A 22,750-nucleotide genomic window follows, 5' to 3' on the forward strand; every position below is an offset into this window, starting at 1 on the left:
CAACGTTTTGAAAGAATAATTTATCAGTCCAGACTGTATGTCAATTTAGGCTGCAGATCTCTACACAAGTGGCGAGGTTGGGTTAACTGAACCAAAGCTTGATCAGTGTTCTGACTGAACAGTATAGGAAGCACTGTGTAACCATCTGGTACGTGAACGCTGTGCTCTCGTGTGATGACGCGATGTTGTCGACGCCAGAGCCCGTGTAACTTTTTATTTTCCGTCCCTCTGTGCTTTCTCTATGCCTGTCCCTGTCTCTCACGCTGAACCATTTTCCTACTGGGCCGGTGCCCGTTCTGTCGTCTCCGGCGGACGGTGACCCGGCGTCGGTTCTTCCTTCTGCTGCGGGAGGCCTCGCCCGACTCCTCTTTCCCCTCCGTTGCGTTCATCATTTTTGTGATTGGTGCAATTGTTCACCGTGCGAATTGCATAGTCACAAAAGTGATGGGTGCGGCGGAGGAGAGCCACCGCAAGCACCTACTCTCTGCGCCTCCTTCTTCTACTTCTTCTTCTGCTTCTACGGCCTGACTGCAACACACTACGTGGGAAAGACGGAGCCCGCGTGTTTCTTGCTTTATTTTTTTTTTCCTCCACTCAACTGTGTGCTCTGCTTTCTAACCTGTTGTAAGCCTTCCCTTTACTTCCGTGCACCGTTTCCTTCTTTCTGTTACCTATCTTTTCGTATCATTTCTTTATACTTTTATCACCTGTTCTCAATCACCTTTATCTCTCTCTCTCCTCTCTCTCTCTCTCTCTCTCTCTCTCTCTATATATATATATATATATATATATATATATATATATATATATATATATATATATATATATATATATATATATATATATATCAGTCTCTCATTTTGTTGTCTTCTCCTTTACCATATCATGGCATTTCCTTTCTGAGATATGCCAATTTTGCGCTCCCCAAGTGTCTGCGGTTTGTTGGTTCCTTGACGAGTGACATCTGCTTGGAACGTTTGTGATGAAACTGTCGAGTGCAGCCTGTAATACCCATTGCATATGTTATCTTTGCCTCCAGTCTCCGAAAATGTGAATCAATTTGTTGGTGTGCATGCCAACTATGTGTATAATATGTAACTTCAGAGCACGGCGCTGATATCTAATATCCAGATGTCGCCGTCTGGCTTAGCACATGTCACTTTGCAATGTACGCATAAACGCGTAAGTGTGCTTCTATGTTTTGGAGAGGGTAATTAGGAGTGAAAGCTTAGCTCTTTAACACATATACGTAATCGCTGGAAGAGACAGAGAATGAGAACGCGAAAGGAAAACCGTAACAGCCCTACCCTGCCTCTGTTAATCTTTCGCTTTCTTTTTGTAGCGTTAAACTAAAGACATGTTTCAGGTATTTACGAAAGTGACGGCTGTGCAAAGAACACAGTAATGCTGGCAGCCGTTCTCAACGTGACTGGTGTTGTCGTGAAGCGGGTTGTGATATCTTTTTAATCTTTTACTGTGCGTGCTCGATAAGGATAACGAAGGGGACTAACACAGCCTCACATACCTGTACGGCTCTATTTTGTGCCCTATGTTGTAATTTATTATCCGGCTACTCGACTGTGACGTTAAGCGGAATGATTTATTCACGCGTGCCTGAACTGGTGCACTGCAACTGGTTGTATTAAAGTGTCGCGTCACTTTCCGCTATGCATGTGCTACCGGTTGACTTGATTGTGTGTATGGCCTAACATTGAGATCTCTTAACTGCGTGCTGGGAGCTACTTAACTGGATGAAGTGTCCTATGTTGTCCAGTGTATCTTATCTAGCGTTTCGTGACGGGAAACAAGATGTGTGTGGTTTTCCCGTGCATGTGCATGAATCGGGGCTGCTATGTTACTTTAGGGTGCGAGAATGTGACCCCGCGTGTTACCTACAGCTTGCGCATAACCCCTTTACGAGATACCATTCATCATCAGAAGCTCGCTCCATATTGTGGGGAAGGGTCGAGAAATTGCAACCTGCTGCGCCTAATTCATTTACATGCTAAGTTGTAGGTATTCAACACACCATCGAAGTTCCACTATGTGCCTTCTAGGACAATTCGATGCATCTTGGTGGTAAAAAAATCTTAGCGCAAGTGTACAAATAAAATGTATTTTAATACTGTCGATATGTACAAACTTTCCCTTCAGTAATCGTGTTTTTTTTTTTTTATACAATGGGGCCTTATGTCTCGTGTGTCTCGATATTTCCCTGAAAGGAGTACTTGACACCTATTTACGAAGCTTTAGGCACGCTACCACGTGTTTCTCGCGCGTTAAGACGATCACACTCAGGGAGTGCGAAAGTTGCGAGACGCTTACAAAGTATTTTAATTCGGTACTAAAGTTTTTCTCCAAAGGGTAAACCTGGAGTCGTCGATATTATTGTGATGTCATAGCACTGAGCTTTTGGCCTCGCTCGCGAGAGGCAGCTGCGGCGATTGCGGGAACGGATTGAGCTAACGTATCATGACGTCATGAGAAATCCACCAAATGGGAACCGAAACCGCAATAGCTCCTGCATTTACACACACACACACAAAGAAAATAACGGGAATGGGGGGGGGGGGGAGGGGGGGTTTCTTACGATAGATTCCTCCCTAATGAGCAAATACCGGGCCACTCCCGATGCAGGACAAATCATTACTGAAGGCTACTGGCGGTTGCGTAAGAGCAGTTACGAACAAATAGCTTTGTAAATTCGCCTCCTGGTTAGAAGAAGGAAGCATTATAGTAAATAACTTTAGGCGCTCTGACGCCTGTCAGTATATGTTTTTAGGCTTTAGAGTGCTCGTGTGTTCATTAGGCGCGAGAAAATGACAAGTCGAAAATGTCGTGTCAATACTTCTTCAATACTCCGTCAGCCACATTGCTATGGCAGTTAGCGCCCGCACCCCATCTGTTTCTAGTGTTTTGTCTAGCTGCGCTATACTTCAGTAGTGATGTTAGACTCCGTCTTGTTCCTCAAAACTCCACTCGAAAGTGCGTGTTTACACGGTGACAGTACTGGTGCAGCGACAATATATTCATGTGGGTGTTGCTCAACGCAGGAAGGTGAACAAGTCGTATCGTGGACGCTCGTGCCCCATTGTCGTTCACTGCAGGTAAGAACTCGCATGCTGTACACAACTAATTGCATTGACCGCGGAGTTCACGACGGGAGAGACAATGCGAAAATGTCATATTCGCGCTTTCCACGTTACAAGACGTTCCATGTGTTTTCTTCCTTTCTTTTTCTTATTTTTACGGTGACAGCAGTTAAAAGCTTTGAACTGGGTTTTTTGTATCCGCACACCTTTTACGTTACGCTGACGACGATGGCCATCCTTGTCATCAGAAGAATACCTTCTCCACGCCACAAGGATTTGAACTGATAAATATACGGCAATGCGCATTTAGGAAACTTGGACGAACTAATCCCTGCACTATTGTTCTACTCGCTATTACGTAGAGTTATGTTAGCAGACAGAAGAGTCTGTGTCGTCCTTATGTTTCTTTTTCTGTATGATTTCCTTTCTGTTTGCTAGCATTCAGCTGCATAACAGCATGTGCCAACTCTTGCAACAAGGCGCTCTTATAAACTTGCTCTACACCAGTTCTACCGCCTTCGTTCTACTCGAGTTGTTTAGAGTTTCGCACAACGCCTCCTCCGGCAATCAAGCATTTCCTCTCAAAGAGAAGCTTTAAATGAAACCCCTTTATAGGGTATGTAACCTTTAACGGTATTTAGATCGTTGTCGCCCATCTCGGCAAGCATCAAACATCGCCTTCGTCCTAGTCGCACTGCTGCGTCGACGTCTCACATTGTGCATCCTCGTGATTTGGCGTTTGCATTACGACATAGCTTGTGAACGGTGTAATGCATAAGCATGAAACATTGCACGAGGTTACTCGTTGCATAGGTTGAAAACAATATAACAATTACACGCATCGCATTTAGATGCGTGTAATTTCCTTGACCGCTTCGCGAGAGTGTCGTTTCACATAAATTTCAACAAATGCGTTGGATCTGCTGAATGTTTATTTTTATTTTCTTCACTTGCAGTGACGGCATCGGAAGAACGGGAACCTACTGCCTGATCGACATGGTCCTGAACAGAATGGCCAAAGGTAAGAAATATTTTTTTTCCCGGTGGACTTAGTGTTGCGGTCACCTCTCGTGGATACACATTTTGACGCGATATGTCTTGCCAACAGGAGCAAAGGAAATCGACATCGCAGCCACTCTGGAGCACATGCGTGACCAACGAGCCGGTATGGTAAAAACCAAGGTAGGCTGCATCTTGGCTTTTTTTTTGCCGTGCGTTTTGACAAACAAACAAGTACACGCAGATTTAAAGCAATAATTTCAACCTTGAAAACCTTATACCTCCAGAGCGCATTAGTGTTGTCGAAAAATGTCAAGAGCAAGGTGTTGTATCACAAATACAGAATTTCTTTTCAACTTTTCCTTTAGTATTGTTTTTATCATGTTAAACAAAAGGCCGGGAAGCCAGACCTAAAACAGTGCCTTCCTGGTGCTTCTTCAGCCTCCTGTCATTCGCAAGTCTAATTAAACTTTCCTTACATGCGCATCACGTGTAAAGTCGCCTTTAGAGTTAACCAGAACATGCTTAAGCGTATTTTTGCCTCTCCATTGGAGGGTGCTCGAGAATTATGGCTAGGTGCACTGAATGCGCTGTAGCTTAATATGTCCTGCTTCCAAAGCACTCGATGTTTGCTCATTACAGCGCGCCTTGGTTAAAGTTAAGCTTTCATCGTTGTTCGGGCTAAGTCTGACGGCATGTGTACATATAGGACGCAAAGCAGCAGCAATAACCTGCTAATTAAGATGACGTTGGCGACAGTATTATGTTAAGCAAAATTTATAATCCTGAGAAATCGGAGCTCTGTATATGTGGTGACAGTTGCCACTTTTGTTCGTTCTTAAGTGCATGTCGCGCTCTAAGCGTTGACGGCGTGTCTGGCAACCTGCACTGCGAATCATGTTCTGAAATTCGAAATTCACGGTTAAGTTATCGTTAAGTACAGCGGCAAAAATGTAAAGCTTCTGTAAACCGACAATGCAGAGTCCATTTTTGGATGCCTGGGAGGGAAGCTCTTGGCTGAGAGGTGGGCTCAACCTGACCTATGTCATTCCAAATGATGAAGCTTTGACGCAGTGCTGAAGCCACCGTCAGTAACTACGCAACTTTGACGTCGTGTTGAAAAGAAAAAAAAACGCGAAAGAAGTCGTTACAAAACATCGCCCATTTTTGGTTTTACCTCTCACACATAAAATTATGTTTTGTTCTTTTTCTGTTTCATTTTTACGTACCAATGTGACTCGACTCTTGATGTTTCGCGCGCAATTACTGCTGCAGGCAGCAGCTTGCGCTTCCTCGAATTGCAATGCACGAAAAAAAAAAATCGGATTGTTTCGTAAAGGGATGCCCGATTGCAGGTCTCACCAACGCCTTTTCCCTTCTTCTGGCACTTTGCACAAGCTACAGAGAATATGGAAAAGCTGAAATTTTAATAAAGGCTGTGCTAGAAGCAGCGATTGCGGCCTCTTACAAAGCTGTGGTAGAAACTATAGATATAGTGATTGTCAAACGCATGGCTATGGTGTTGGGCTGCTGAGCACGAGGTCGCGGGATCGAATCCCGGCCACGGCGGCCGCATTTCGATGGGGGCGAAATGCGAGAACACCCGTGTACTTAGATTTAGGTGCACGTTAAAGAACCCCAGGTGGTCGAAATTTCCGGTGTCCACTACGGCGTGCCTCATAATCAGAAAGTGGTTTTGGCACGTAAAACCCCATAATTTGATTGTCAAACACAGCGTCGGTTTCATAAAAAAAATTATGGGGGTTTCACGTGCCAAAACCACTTTATGATTATGAGGCACGCCGTAGTGGAGGACTCCGAAAATTTCGACCACCTGGGGATCTTTAACGTGCACGTAAATGTAAGTACACGGGTGTTTTCGCATTTCGCCTCCATCGAAATGCGGCCGCCATGACCGGGATTCGATCCCGCGACCTCGTGCTCAGCAGCCCAACACCATAGCCACTGAGCAACCACGGCGGGTCGTCGGTTTCTTGGAAATCCGTTGGCTGAGCTGGCGCCGCAGATCCCCGCTGAGCGCGCATCTCTCCTCTTCACGTGATAACGCTTCTGCCAATGGCGAGTGCATGTGAAAGCGCGCGATTTTCTTCTCTCACTACTATTTGGTGCTCAGCCAGTGAACTCCCACTATATTTCCTCCACACTCTTCCCCTCCCTAACCACGTTCCTCACACACCTTCCGACTCCTGCACCATTTTCCCTCTCGCGCTCCATTCACAAGCCACTCACTGCTTTTCACTTAACGCGCTCCCTCACCCCTTTCACCACATTCTCTATCACACTTAACGCTTGGCACTACACCCTCTCCAGCAGTAGACCCTTTTCACTGCGATCCCGTGGGCGCCGCCATGTTCGATCACGTGTTGAGCGTCCGTTACTTGCCTTAGCTTCCTCCGCTGCCTCTGTATTTATAATGAATGCGCATGACGCCCCGGTGCGGCTCGGCAAACGTTTGTTTCGGCAGATATCGTAGACGATGACTGTGTGGACTTCACGAAGCTTTGGCCACAGCTTCATAGGACATGTCGAAAGCGCTTTTGCAGTTCATTTCGCCTCGTCCAAATGGCGATAGCAGCGTGTAAGGTGATTGTACTTGAAGGGGGACTCGAAATGTATTCCAAGCTGTCCAAACCCTGCGCTTCTGGACTAAATCAGGATCAGTGTATTTTGTTCTTCGTTCTTTATTTCCCAATTATTTTAAAGCAGCAGCTTGTCATGTTTCTGACTCCGTAACGTTCTTCGGTGCGGTCACTATCTGTAGAATAATTGATTGTTCGGCTAGTTGGCCTGATTGCTGAGTTTTGTTGCGCAAGTTTTTCTCGTCAACGACGTCACTATCTGATTGCTTATTTCCGGCCTGATCACTCGTGGGTGTGCTCAGTTCTTGCCGCGCACAAGGCACGGTAGTTAAATGTTCTGTTCTTTGTAGTAGCTTGTAGCAAAGACGCGTATTATCGGTATAGTCGCTGGCTTACTCTGTGGACTGTCACAAAGCATTCATCTTCGAAATATCTGCGCTGTCGGTGTAGTCGCCGTCACCTATGCTTAGGCGTGTGGATTTAAGAGCGCGCTCATTCACTTATTCTTAATACGTGCGCGATGCAGTAGGCATAATCTCGGGTGTGAGTTGGGGTGGATGTGTGCAGATAACGTGCGAGAAACTTAGTGTGCCAGGAAGCGGCGCTGTTCCCTTTGTCACTGTATAACGAGTTCTCTTGCCGACGTTCTAGCGTTGACGTTCTTGCTTTTGGGGTTAGCGATACAACGCGGCCAATTGGGGGAATATTTTGATCCTCGAGGAAAGACGCGCGCCGCGAAGTGCCGGCAACACAGGCAGTCCTTGTGTAGATAGCGGCGGTCTGTGAACTTGGCCACACAGATTAATTACATTGTTTCATACTACATTCACTCTTTTTGCAGCCAACTAATGCACATGTCTTCCCTCTACCGTTCCACATTTTTGTAGTGATGATAAGGCACACTGCGTTAGCGATCACCTAATTGCATTTCCGACAGCCGATCGCACACAAGCAGAGTAGGAGCGGTAATGGAATCGCATTCGCACGTTTTCGGTCTATTCTATCTATTCGCCATCTTGTTCCTCTACAGCAAACTACTCCACGAGAACGGTCTACATGGTCAGAACCGCTATTGACCATGCGCGTTGGAGGAACGTGTGTTGAAATATTGAACTTGTCGCAAAGTAGCTAACGGTTAGAAACGAAATGATACGTAAGTCCGGCATAATGCACCTCAAGTACGAACTCCCTTTAAAACGAAGCTTTTCTTTTTCGAAAACGCTCCCGGATTTTCCTGGCCGTGTCTGCTGCTGCTTTTCTGAGGAATGGCTCATTAAAAGATATTAATTACGCACGCGATTGTGGGATCAAACCTCAGTCATCCATCGCAGCAAAACCGATGCTCTAGCCACTTGGCCATAATCGCATATTTCCAGTGCTGCAACAAGCCACTGCTTCTTAGAACACGCTTTTCACTTTCGTCCTACGACCGATTCCTCTGAAAGACGGATCAACCATTCTTTTTCTTTCTTTTCTTACTTGTTGCTGCAGGCCCAGTTCGAATTCGTCCTGATGGCCATAGCCGAAGAAGTGCACGCCATCTTGAAGGCGCTCTCGCACTGAGACGCCTGTCGCCACCCCGGCACGCGCGAGGACGGGCACCAGCGGATTCCGCACCAGTCCCAGACGATCACCTCACTCGTTGCAAGCCTGGTGACGTGCCTCCCCTCTTCGACTGAAGGACGAATGTCAGCGCGCTGATTTGATAGGCGTGTCTTTGTCTGCTTCCTTGTACTTCTGCTCTGTTCGTGATTTCTAGGTTTCAAGAGACGGCGCTGCAGCGACGTGATATTTGGTCGTATTTCTCTTTGTCGTACGCTGGTCCGCACTCTGCGATCGCAGAGTACGGTTCAGTGTGATGTGGCTGTCATTTACGTCGCCTGCTCTTTTTATGCCTCTCCCATTTTGTACTGCGTTACTAGCGTGGACGAGGTTTCACCACCGGTTCAGAGCTAAAGGCGAAATATTCTCGCGTGTTTAAAATACCTGATAACTTGCGGAAAATGTGGGTCATCTGCAAGTAAATTTAGCAAATTTCAAATCATCTGGCTCACAGAAGGACCATTTAACGAAGTATGCATATGATGTCGCTTCCAAATGCACGTGTCCTTTTGAAGCTCCAAAGTATTTGCATGCGAAAGACCGTTTAAAGGCTTTGTCCACAATATGGCCTGCTTCGATGCCTTGTTTGATCAATGATCAATTTGAAACATGATTTGCGCGCAGTTATGAACCCGCAACGTTGTTTCTGACGCCCCTATCCACGCTGGGCATGCCAAAAAGCTCTCTAAACTCTGGGCCACTTGCCTAACTACTGCGGCGGCGGAACTAACTTGGTTGACGCCGCAGTAGTGGGCAAATATCATATTTGTTCGCTGTCTTGTTTATTCCCTCCCTCGCTATTCTTAACTTTCTGAAGTTAAACTTGGTGCTCGGGGCACAAGTTCATCTCTCTGCACGAGTAGCTTTTCTCTCTTTGAGCTGCTGTATCTTTCTCACTTTAGAACGCACGTTGTATTGCCAGAAAGCTTTCATTTACGCCCACCTACATCCTCGCGTCGAGAGGCAGACAAAGTTGTACGAACATTGCGAGAACGTAAAATAGACAAAAGTGACACCGCGCGCGGCACGGCCCGACAGACAGGCAGGTCGGTCGGTGCTCACCGGTATAGGTGGTGTTCAAACCCACGCCCAAAATGGTGGATTAAAATAGAGAATCTTAAGCGACGTGCTTTCGCAGGTCGAATTCGGTGGAAGGTATTGCCAAAGCGAGAAACACGTCACATGCGTTGGTTTTTCTGAACACCACTTATTCGAGAAAGCCTCCGAGACTCGCGGACGAGTGTGTGCACTGATGGCGTCGAATCGGGAGAAGCTAGCCGGCGCAGCGCGTCTCAGCCGCCAACTTCGCGTCACCTTTGTCCTCCTGAAGTTTTTTTTGCTCCACAGCAGACGTCCGCATTTGAACAATCGCGACATGTGTGTGTGTGTGTAAATCTCAAGACGGCAACCTGAGGCATTCGCTCGGGGAACGCCCGCCGTGTCAGCCGATGTTGTACTGTGAGCGCCTTCACGCACATGCATATTTCGCCGTCGCTGCAATTCTTCTGCGTATGCAGTCCACCTGTGTTCAACTTTCCGAAGGAGTCGACCAAGCGTTTATTGGTGTATAACCTACTTACCCAAAGCCAAGCCCCCCTAGCACAACGCCCTCCTCCTGCCCCTGCCGTTTGTTTTTCCGCTCTCTTGATCTCGCACTTTCCCCCTGTTCCACTACTAGCCAAATTTACGTAGCTTGAGAACTGGATATATTTGTATTCGTATTGCGCTGCAACCGACCAACAAGAAAACAAAAAAAAAATACAAAAAAAACATGAATGCTGTAAACACGTGTGTCTGTAGTGTCTATACATAGTGTTGCGTGTACAAACCCAGCTCTCTCGGAGCGTTTCCAGGAGTCGTATATGTTTCATGATTACTAAGTATTCAATTTCCCATGCTTGAAGGAAAGAAACAAAAGAAAGAAACAGTTGGACACTGACATAAATGTACGTAACGCATATATTTGCTGATGTACAAACTATTTTGGAGCACCCTTGTGAAGAAGAAACAAAAAAGGACTATTTTTGGCCCCCTCCGGGGCGCTTGTCGGGTGTGGATACGCGTCATGCCTCTGTTAGTGCTGCTGTGTGCGCGTGAGTGTTTCTGTTGAAAAAAAAAACACAAGTTGTGTTTTTACCCCCAAAGTCTCGTGCGGAGTTTGACACTGCACGTGAGGAGCAAGGTGAACATGTGATACAGAGTTTTATCGAGCGTTGTCATTCTGGAACGTAGCTTGTAGGAGTACTTGCGCGGTTGCATAGAGAGATAAATCTAAGATATCTTGACTGTTGAGACGTTTCTGAGCGATTGCGAATGGAGGATAGTGATTTAGACACGTGAGGACGCATAAAAGAAGGCATTCAAACAGTGACCGTAAGAATCTGACCAGGCAGGGCCAATGAAGTTACTACTGTCCAAATATTGCAGCGGAAGAACCCTGTGCGTTAATATAGAAAAAATTACGTAAACAGAAGAACATGGAAGACAAAAGGCATTGTAGTCACTTTAGTATCTTACCAGGTTTTTCAGCTGATGGTTAGCTTAAATATGTAAGCAACATGGACGGCTATTTGTCTCTGAAAGGCGCCCTCAGTGACGATAGTCGCAAAAGAATAATCGTAATCGCAGGGTACCGCTGCAAGTGAAGAACTCTTGTGAGAAAATCCGAGTCACTCGAATGGAGATTTTGACTTGTTGGTATGCATAACGTTATGCACAAATGTCAAATTTATAAGCTCTGTTGAACCGAAGAAAACGCATTGCAAGTTTGCCACTGGGCGTTCGAGATGTCTTCCCTCGGATACGAAAGCGGGTTAAAGTTTGCTTCACTTGTTTAGTTGTTGAATGCACTTCTTAAGCACATCACCTGAATGTCACATAGAACAGTTTATATTTACCTCAAGAGAACTATACTCACGAAGCGGGCAGCGAGCCGAAGCCGGACATCGTTTTGTTTCCTAAGTGTACTGGCGCACCATTAACGAACAAAGTTTGCTTCGTTGCAGCTGCATTTGCATACTTTCAACATCTCGCAGCATATTAGCAGACAGGAAGCTTTCCGTCACAAATTGTCTCGACAAAAATTTTTCTTTTCGTGCGACAGCACTGCATTGTCGTCTACCTAGTGAAGGAAATGCACATTTATTTCGCCCTAAAGAAGAACGGCAGATGAACAGCTGAACGAGGTCTGGGCGAGTGCCAACGTCTTATCAAACAGCGCAGTTACCGGTGAGCTGTCGACAGGTTAGCCAACACTGTAGTTCGACGCGTTTCCTCAAGTCTTTGCTCCCTGCCGTCAATGAATAAAACGGCAACCCACTGGAGGCTATGGTAAAAAGAAAAAAATGAAGGAAACTAGACGCCGACGTCACGTCGACATCGTGCAACCTTAATCGGATTAGTCGGTCCATGTACTCGCGCTCGTTTCTATGCATACGGCCACGGTCACTCTTGACGTCATAGCTCGAGGAGCTACGTAACGCAACACTACCATGCTGTCATAGCAGGGCCGTGTCAGCTAAGTACGTCCATTTCGAAAACGAGTGGCTGCGCTTGCTTCAGTGATGGAGCGAAGCCGCCAACTCGAGGAGACTTCCCTCAGTAGGAGAAAACAAAATCGGGTACGTCAAGTCTGACGGTTGCTGTAGGCATGATCTATCACTGTGGATCGGGCCCAATATAATTAAAACGAAACTCTTCTGTTCGCGCAGTAGAGAGTGAATATTAAAAACAAGAAAAAAAATGAAGAAAACGAAACTGTGTGCAATGATGAATCCGACACTTGTTCCATCGTAGCACTGTCGAAACGTCCTCACCCATAGACCCTCCCACATATTACCCTTCAATAAAAACTAACCTCATAAGCCTTTCGTGTCTGTCTCAATTTCTTTTTTTTTTTTATGCCCCAGACGAGGCATGTCTTGGCTTTTCGCCGGTGCGTCGGAATTCAGTTGCGTGTTTACGGACGTCGTCGCGTTCGTATGACTGCGCGCTGCTCCTCATGGTTGCCACATAGCGTATTGCAAGCGCTTGTGCCCAAGCGACGTCGACTGCAAAACAATAGCAAAATATCTAGACTGGTACGTATAATGCCGCTGTCATCAAAGGCCATGGAATCATTTCCCAGCCTTGTTTCACATAAACTTTAGAACTCGCACGTCATACGAGAGAAACGACTCAGAAAATGAGGAGTTGATGCAGCCGCTCATGTCGGCGGAACTACTGCTGCGCTGAAAACTGTAGACCTCGTCCAACAATATTTATTGATTTTAATAGTTAATATGCGGATCACCCATTGAGCCTACATGGCACTCGTAGTATGTCGAAAAAAAAAAGAAGGTATCTCGTGTCCATTCTCATAGCTCCTACCCCGATGAGTGGATGTACGCCATGGCTGAGAATCAGAACTCCGAGAGCCATTACACGTTCATCGACCGCTTTCCAAGAGCTATCTGAGGAGCGCGTCGGGAGCGGTTTCTCTGTAGCTGATTCCTCTTTGTTTTCTGTAACCGATTACTCAACTGAAGAATTGGAAAGGTACGGAGTGCGAGGGTGTTGCTAATGAGTTGATAACAAGTTGTATATCTAATGCAAAGCAGTTTGTTCGGCTGGGAAATACCGCATCTGAGGTGCTTACACTACAGCAAGGTGTCCTAGAAGGTTCAAAGTTGAGATTCTTACACTACAGCAGGGTGTCCTAGAAGGTTCAAAGTTCGGTCCCTTATTATTTCTAGTTTACGTGTATGATATTACAGATTTACCAAGTTCCCAAAAGATAGCGATGTATGCAGATGATACAAATGTGTTCTTTACAGCCGATAACACAACAGAATTGCAGCGGTGTGTTATCTGACAGCTTTGTTATCTGACTGGTTGATGACCAGCAAACTCCAGCTGAACGCAAATAAAACAACCGATACGATACTTAAGGCACCGAATAAAAGAATTGAGGGTAGAATACTGGTAAAATTTAACAACTTCATTATCAAGCAGGTGAAACAACAAAAACTTCGGGCAATGCATTTTAGTGAATAATGACCGTGGAACACACATGTAAATTTCGTTTGCAGTGAGTTATCAAAAAATATTGGTGTAATATATAGAATTGCTCACCTGACCCCTCTATGGCTGAAACAAGAACTGTATAATGCACTTATTCATTCAAACGTTTGCTACGGAATATTCGGATGGGGTACAACCACCAGAACAAATTACACGAAATTGATAACCTTACAAAAAACAGTTATTCGCCTATATGCAAATTACTATGGCTGTTTTTCACAACTAAGAACAGCGCCATTGTTCCAAAAAATATGACATACTCCGGGCGGACAGGATATACCATATGCAACTTCTAGAAATCGTAAAGAGAAACCCAAGCGCAGAATGTATTGAGCGTAACCTTCCCGGATACTTTTTGCGAGGCAGCACACAACACACACCGAAAACAAGGACCAATTGCGGGAACACATTTGTCCATCAGTACACAAAAATAATGAACAGATACAGTGAACCTGTATCTTTTTTTTTGTGCGCACGCTGTTTCCTTGTGCTCTACAGATTGGAAAACGTTTATTTTTACAAAAAAGGTTATTTGTATAAGTTTAGAACATAATTAGAATCTCAAATGTTCATTCGTACTTAGCCGTGATCTACATTGCATTATAAAATTGACGGTATTTGAATACAACGACACTGAACATTATTCCTATAATTTTTTTCAGCAATCAAGTCTGTTGTAATTTGCAAAATTGTGTATATGTGTCTCATCTGCTGTCAAACTTGTCGCTTACGGGGGCTGAGACCTTTGTCAGGCATAATTTATGTCTTTAGTCTCAGCCTGCCTCGTTTGAATGAACGAGAGATAAAATTCAATTCAATCCAATGCATGAGAGCCAGCCGTTTGATAGACGAGAAAGGGTGAAAGGCTGACTGAAAGAGCGTTCCTTTCAACTGCTAGTGACGCTAAGCAAGCGGCAGGCGCATAAACAAGCAAAGCAAGAATTAGGATGACTGGCGAGCCCCCATTGATCGCATCAGAAGCAACCACGGTGACCGGAAATGTGAAAAAAAGAAAGTGCAGGTGGTCCCATCATTGAAGGTACACAGGCTAAGATGCAGGATATCTCGGACCGCGGGCATCGTCCACGCAACCCACAGCGCACCATTCAAGCGCTCTATAGACAACGCTGCACTCTTGTATGAACGTGCAACATGTGCAAGGTCGATTCTAATGGGTCGCGAAGCTTCGGGCGAAACGCGGTATAGAAAATATTGTCATCGAGATTAACAAGGGCTGTTATGGTGTAATGCGATGAACACATCATCATCATCATCATCATCATCATGTGAGCAGCGATTGAAGCTTGCCTTTCCTCGCGAAATTTCGTGCAGGACAGAACAACTACTGTATCCGAAATGTCAGCGTAAAATTTATAAAGGGACGCAACTTCCGTACGTTAACGGCAGTTAATTCTCGGCGCTGTTGAAAATGACATATCTTCCGTTTTTTTTTTTTTTAACCTGCAAATTCCCCGCGTATGGTGGAAATATTTTACAGTACAGGGGAAGAGGGAACATACGCTGTTAAAGAAAGAGTTTTGTTTTATTTATTTAAAACAAGACCTTATTATAAAAAGTAAAATTGCTAATAAATCCATATAATGCAAAAGGGTAGTAAGTTGGGCGAGTTGGTACTGTAACAAAACATTGGATTGTAGCGCGAAGTGACACGATAGAGACTAGAAGCAGTCTAGACGCAGACTAGAAGCGCTCGCCCTGTCTGCTTCTAGTCTCTGTCGTATCACTTCGCGCTACAATCCAAGGTTTTGTTACAATTCATATAGATGTGGCTAGGAAAAAAAAAACGACAAATCTGATTCACTTTAATAATAAAGATCTCTTTTTCCAGCACCTGCTCAAAGGACAAAATGACACGAAAATTGCGTCCCCCCTTTATTGCTTTTTCTTCTTTTTCTTTATGTAGCTGTCGACGCCATAGTTACGATACGAAGCCTCGATTCCTCGAGAGCACCACTGATGAATGATTACAGCACCTTTTGAACGGCCTGCCCCAAACGGTCGTCAAGCGCTGCGCTGCATCGGAAGTGAAAAAGGTTACTGCTCGCGTCATCGAAAGCGGCGGTGGCGGGGTGCGGTGGTTGAAGGCCATACAATGAACGTGTCGCCGAAAGCTGCCAAACTGACCCCTCCGATTGTTCGTTTCTCTTGAAAACGCAGGGGGACGCTATCGCACCAGGAAGAAAAGATGTAATCGAGCTCCCGCCAAGATAATCTGAAAACAAAAAAGGGAAGCGGAATGCAGCGATAATGAAACATGCTGCACTTTGGGGCCGCGATGTGTGTGAGCTGGTGCGTGTAATGTGGAAAGGAGTCATGGTGCCAGCGCTAGCGTTCGAAAATGCCATTCTGTGCCTAAAGTCGGATATACTGTCTGGGTTAGAAGTTAACCAAAGATTGGTGGGCCTGTTGGCTTTGGGAGCCCATGGAAAAACTACAAAAGAGGCAGTGCAAGGGCACGTGGGTTGGGCCTCGTTTTAAGTCAGAGAAGCGCAGGACAAAGTTTGTTTTGAAGAAGGACTCAGGAACATGAATTAAAATGAATGCTAATGTGGACGAGTATCTCTACCTGAATAGCGTAGACACAGAATGGATAATTGAAAGTGTAAATAGACAACCAGGAGTCGTAAAATATAGAGTGAGAGAAACAGGCGATGAAGTGGATGCAAAAAGAAAATTGAAATGAGAAAAACCATGAGATTTACAAGAATGGCAAGAAAGAACGCAGGGAAAATCTGTACGATAACAAAAAGGGCGCTGCCTTCCTATTTTAGGCTCGATCTGGTTGCCTAAGGACAAATACATACCGGAAAAAAAATTTGTAACAAGACGAGGCATGTTTCTGTTGCAGCAAGATTCTCGACACCACTCAGCACATCCTAATGGAACGCGAAGGGGTTCATTCATTGACTCCCGTAAGTAACGTTCACTTTCCAAAAGTGCTTGAATTTAAAGTGGATCGAAGCGTCAACCGATCAGCAGTCGATATTAGCAAGAAACGTTTAGAGTAGTGACGGCAAGAAAGAAAATAAGGAAGAGATTGATACGGTACAAGGTAGCTGGACAAGATCAATGATACTAGAATGCCAGAGGAAAAGAAATGATAGCATACCTGAATAACTCAAGCAGGCTAGGTGACGATTTGTCCCCGCGTAGTTTCAAGAGAAATAAATCATCATCATCATCATCATCATCATCATCATCATCATGTCGAGCACTGGATGACAGGCACCACGGCCGCACTGTATGTGTGTACTCGTCAGTGGTATGCGGTACCACGAGACTGCCACAACTGGTTTCGGTGACCTAATAGGCAACCTTTCACGTCCGAATTAAGCTGCGCTTCTCTTGGCGCGCGTTTTCAAATAGTCGTATTAAAAGCTAACGTAATTAATTGCTGCGCTCTAGCGGAATCTAGACATCATAACGTAATTTCTGGGTGGAGGGCTGTCTAATAAAGTAATAAAGGCAGGACGAAACATCTTAGTCACGACGTACTCCTTTAAAACAAAAGGTATCGGTGTTCACGCCACTGTCATTGCAATGCAATGCAGCTCTTGTTTGTGAGATGTTTGCGAGATGTGTGGCATCGTGGGTCTACATGCCCAGCAGTGCCCAGTCAGTAGCAGTGAATTACAGCCGCCAGATAGCTTTTCACTTAGCCGCCTTCGTGCGACTTCGCTGGCTGACTGGCTTGGCGTCCAACGATGCGACCACCACTCAACACTTAAAGCCTTTTGTCGGCCCGCAAGGAAGCGATTTCCCGTGCACGGGTGCGACTGTGACATCCATGCAGCTGGCATTTGCTGCACCACTTCCCGCACTAAAATCTCGAAACGCCCCTCGAGTGGAGTTGCGGGACAATTAAAGCTACAAATAGGTGTTTGTTCCTAGCACTATTGATTCTGTACTAATAGGTGTTTGTTCCTAGCACTATTGATTCCGTCAACTGACTACACATAATTGCAGTCAACCGTGGGAGAAAAACGTTTTCACAAAATGGAGAACGTGCCTGGCGCTTGCGCACTATCGCGAGACGCCTTGTGCGCAGGCTGACGTATAACCTTCCTTAGAACTAGAAACCACATTTCAAACGTCCACATTTTAAGATTTCCAGCAAGTTCCTTAAACATAGGTGGCCCAGTGCAGTTGGGAACGTTCTACGTTTCCAAAAGATACGTTTACTCGAATACGGTTGTCGCAGCATCGCTTATCGCTTATGATGACTGAAAACGAGCGAAACATGACAACTGCAACCGACTGTACAAGGGTCCAGACGGCCGCAGTTAAAAACTGGCTCGGAAGATCGAGCGCCTGCATTTTAGCCAACATCTGGTCTCGAGACGGTAGACGTTATCCCGTCATCGTGCGCAAACGCGCGCTGTCGCCAGCCGCAACGGTCGTTGACGGGACGTCCACGACGCCACCGAGAAACTCGGACGGAATGTCCGCGTTCAGGCCGCGCTGTGCCAGCCGGCTCCTCGAATTGGGCGGCGACGCCCGCAAGTACCAGCGGACGGTGTCGCAACGCGAGCCGCCGGGTGCCACCATGGGCGGCGCTCTTCCGCGCCCCCGATTCCCGCCAGAGGCGTTGCACTGGAACGCTTGGGCGAACTGAGGTAGGTGGCGCAGCGGTAGGTTGACCCGGTACTCGGGCGGCAGGCGTTGCCAGGCTTTAAATTGACGCGACTTGTAGGGCTTGTCGCTGCGCTCGCAGTTGTCGAGGGCGTAGTAGAGGAAGAAGAGCTGCTCCGACGTGACGTCCGCCAGCGGCTGCAGCCTGAAATCCACCTTCCACACGCGCTCCACGTTCAGTAGTTCCTGCAGCACCGAGACCCGAGTTCCCGAATGAACCGACTACCTCAAGTGTACGTTACGCCACTCAGTTGCCATGCTCGCCGATGCCGACGTCATCGCCGCTGCGCGTAAAAACGTACCGCGCGGTAGCGCTACCAGACATATATGAACGAACCCCGCAACGTGTTGTATCGCAACCCAATAACCGATTTGTGTCACATTAAAATTCGCAGCACTGTAAACCTTTACAAATTGACAAGAACGCTATATGCACTCTAAATAAATTGCTGGCTCTCCCGCAATCGAGAGTAGATGTAAGCATAAAATGGTAACCGGCAAAGCAGATTGGATGGAGTGATACTATAGCCACAATCTCAAAATGGGTGTAGTGCATGCTCGAAACTGCACGCCACACCACACCGCACCGCGCCATACTATGCACTGGTCCATACACTCTAAAAAAAAGTTTACACGCTTTGAGTCGTATCTTGCCACACAACGATAAACGTCATGTCTTGTCCGCATTTCCTTTCTTTAATAACGCTGCGAGCCCGGTACTTCCCAGTAACGAACGGCATGCGCGTTATCAGCGTGACATAGCATTGCCAACAGGAAAGTAGCTAGCGCGGCGTTTTCAAGAAAGAAAACGCAAGCAAGGCAGATGAAGATTATTGTTGTGTGGCAGATATACACCCCAAAGGGGTGTAAACTTTTTTTAGTGTATCGACGCGGCTCAGATAGAAGAAGAAAACCGGCTGATAGCGGCACGACAGGCAGCGAAAGACGCCAGGGAGACCAAGCGCACTACCCAGCTGGAAGAAGAAAAGCGCCTGAAGGAGGCGCGACCAAACGCCTCAGCAAATCTTGATTCTTGCACCGTCATCTCGACGCAAGAGGTCACGTGTTGAGCCGCCACTGTTACAACACTGAGCAAATGGCTGGCTTCACAGAGCTTTCGCTTGCCGAGGCTGGCTGCTTGACGTAATGCTTTCTCCTAACTTTTAAGGCGAAAGCCTTTCTAGGCTCATGGTAAAGTTGTGTCAGCAGACCTGGCCGCCGGAATGTCCGCCGAAGCATCATCACGCCATATAAGACAGATTAAAGAATGAAAAATGTTTGATAGTGACAGTTAGCGAATGATAACGTTATAATAGAGATTGGTTGAGGTTAATAATGACTATAGTAACGACTACTAATGACATGTAATGACTACTAATGACTCCGAAATGACCAATATGTCTAACGACGGCTTGTAATGACCACATTTGATTAGAAATGACTAAACATGTCTAGTAATGAGTAGCAATGAGTAAATGAATACTAATGACTTGTAATGACTACAAATGACTACGAAAGGACCAATATGTTTAACGACGGCTTGTAATGACCACAATCGGTTACAAATGACTAAAAATGCTCATTAGTGAGCAGCAATGACTAATAATGACTTGTAATGACTAGTAATGACTATGAAATGACCAATATGTATAACGAAAACTTGTAATGGCTAAAATTGATCAGAAATGACTAAAATGTTTAGTAATGACTAATAATGACTGGAATGACTTGTAATGACTGCTAATGACTACGAAATGACCAATATGTCTAACGACGAATTATAACGACTACAATTGATTAGAAATGACTAAAAGTGCTTAGTAATGACCAGTAATGACTAATACTGACTGAAATGACTTGTAATAACTAGTAATGACTGCGAAAAGAAGCTAAAGTTGAAAATATTTTTGGTATAGGAGAACTTTCTGCTTGGATAAAAGCTTTCTTAACCGCTCGCAATTTGTGGTTCATGAAAAAAACGCGTTCTAACACAGTCGCAGTAACATCCCGAGTCCCCCCAAGGGTCTGTTCTCGGACCATTGCTTTTCTTACTCTATATTAACGATATCACAGCTAACATCAGTTGCAATATAAAACTATTCGCGGACGACTGCATCATATGCACAGAAATTAATCATTACAATGATCATATTAAATTAAATGAGTTTCTAGCTGACATAGCTAATTGGTGCTCTAAATTGCAGATGCAAATAAACATACAAAAGTCCGCGAAGAAGGCTGACGCTCGAAACCAAGTCAACAAAGCTACTAGCCTACGCATCATTTGTAAGGCCTGTTCTCGAATACGCTAACACAGTCTGGTTTCCACATACAGTGTCTAACCTAAGTAAACTAGAATCAATACAAAAGAAAGCTGCGAGGTTCATCCATAACAAATATAAACGTACAGACTCGTCAACAAATATTTTAACCCAGTCTGGTTTACGAACGCTATCCACAAGAGCGAAACACGCTCGCTTAACATTCTTGTTTCAACTACTAAAAAATAACTATAGGATAGGTACCTCCAAATACACTCCATTCTCCAAGGCTCGACCTACCCGTAATAAGCATGCCCACGCATTGACATAATACGTATGTAAATATGACACGTTTAGGTATTCTTTCTTCCCGCTAGCAATAGCAGAATGGAATCAACGTGATGCTACTATCACCAACATTGAACCACTTTCTGACTTTATCTCTAAAATAGAAAAAAAAAACTGTGTGTGAATAACAGTACCAATGCGTGCAGGGACCCCGGCACAGATTGTTTTATTCATTAGGAAATTATAATAAATCCTCTCATTTACGACAGCTTATTCGTTTGTCATAATGATTCTCAAACACTCGTAGTTGTATTTTAGTTACTTCCGTTTTATTACTTGCCCCTAGTGATACCTGCGCTATCGTTATAAAGCCTCTTGCTTTTCTCCCTTTTCTTTTTTTCAATATTTACTATTCCGTTTGACCTTAACATGGTTTACTTGTATAGTATGTATAATTTGCACTGCTTATGTCGTTTCTTTTTTTGTATAACCTATGCTTTGATTTCATTGCACTGCACAGCTGAATTATTGTACTTCCCTACTGCCACGCTCTCGAAGGATAGCAGCAGTATTGAAAATTTGTCTAACGACAACTCGTAACGACTACAATTCATTACAAATTACAAAAAATGCTTCGTAATGACCAGTAATGACTAATAATGAATGAAATGGCTTTCGCCGTTGACTTGTTACGAGAGATCTTAAGAGACCCTAGAATTTTTCCTTCCTCCGTGAAGGCAAAGCAGCGCATCAGACGCTTGCAGCTCCACGCCAGGCCACGGCTCGGCGAGCATCGCACATCGAAGGCAAAGACGCGCTTCCAGACGCGTCCGGTGCCACGCCATAGAGAATGTGGCGAGAGCTGTCGATCCGCAGCGAATTCCATTTGCCAGAATTGAAGTGTAAGGGGCCCTGTGTCTGCCTTTTGAACGTCGCTATTGGAAATGACAAATAAAGCTTCAGCATACTAGAAGTTACAGCTTGAGTTATATTGCGAACAAACATTAGAAAGAACTCGAAAGCAATATTTTTTGTAACTATTTTGGGAGTAACTAACGTATGTAATGCGGTCCTGCGCAAAGAGTGGGGGGGGGGGGGGGGGGGGGATCTTGTTTTGTCCTCGCAACTTGCCCGGATGTTCTCATTTGAGTGTCCGGATAACGGCTCTGGCTTTTGGTTCACGGTCATTTGAAGGTCGCCGAAAAAGGGAGTTAAAAGCATTTCGTGCTTCAAACTTTGCGACACCACCAATACCATGCAGGCCGCACCACAATCGCGGCTAACAGCCCGGTGACATTCCAGTCAGTGCGTCTACATATATGTCTCCGCACTTAGACTGGACAGACTGTTTTCTTAATGCACTATGAAACAATGTGGATAACAGCATCGGATCACAACGAACTGCAAATAAAGCGAAATGTCACTTATAAGATCGAACAACTGCAGCGCTTTGAAAATTATCGACGTTGCTGCCTACACCAAACTGACTTCCTCAAAATTTTCTACCATGTTTGAATTATTCTTGACCGTTTTCCTTAATGTTCTTTAAACGATAGCTTAAATTATCTTCTGTGGTTGCGAGTCAACAGTCGGTACTTTAAAAGAATAAAATACCGTTTTTCAAAAACGGTATGAGATCTCAAGATTGTGATTTTGGTATGTTGTTAGAAGCGACAAATGGTGGTGCATGTGTTCATCCTGGGATAAAATGGGGGCGAGACATTCGTTTCAGACAAAGCTTTTGGGGAATTTGGATCTTTTTTGAGGAACTTGTTATTTACGCTCCGAAGAAAGTAATTAAAGCAGTCGCTGGGTCTCTAAAGACGCAGCCGTTTAAACTGACACAAAGCTCACTAAACTTAGCGACTTACTCGAGAAGTTGTCAACACTGGTGCGAAAGTGCAAACATAAAAATCACTTCATACTGAAAGCACTTAGCAGTTTTCATACGTGTTGCAGTAAATGCACGTCCTGAGCGCTAAGTCAGGGTTCATGCTTTGTGCTCGAGTGCATTTACTTTATGGCGAAGCATTGCGAACAATAGTTGCCTGAATAATGACTCGAATATTATTTCCCCAGGGCGTAGCTCGTCTTAAAAAAGTTCACGCAGAAATTCCACTGGAGTTTTCTAAGTATGCGTAAGCATTGTGCCACTTGCTCATCTCCACGCAGCCCAACGTCATTATCCAGCTTG

At 45.2% G+C, this 22,750-nt stretch overlaps 1 protein-coding gene across 1 annotated transcript in view; it reads left to right on the top strand.

Moving 5' to 3' along the window:
• The window catches only part of IA-2 (tyrosine phosphatase IA-2), a 687,617-nt gene extending 675,461 nt beyond the window's left edge, over positions 1–12,156 (top strand). Inside the window, exons 22-25 of the mRNA XM_050187564.3 lie at positions 3,054–3,107; positions 4,049–4,113; positions 4,201–4,274; positions 8,183–12,156. Of these exons, the coding sequence (XP_050043521.2) occupies positions 3,054–3,107; positions 4,049–4,113; positions 4,201–4,274; positions 8,183–8,254 (265 nt within the window). The 3' untranslated portion in view covers positions 8,255–12,156. The remainder of the gene's footprint in view (positions 1–3,053; positions 3,108–4,048; positions 4,114–4,200; positions 4,275–8,182) is intronic.
• Positions 12,157–22,750: the final 10,594 nt, after the last annotated feature.

This window comes from Dermacentor andersoni, chromosome 2, assembly GCF_023375885.2.
Source record: "Dermacentor andersoni chromosome 2, qqDerAnde1_hic_scaffold, whole genome shotgun sequence".
NCBI classification, from domain to species: Eukaryota; Metazoa; Arthropoda; class Arachnida; order Ixodida; family Ixodidae; genus Dermacentor; species Dermacentor andersoni.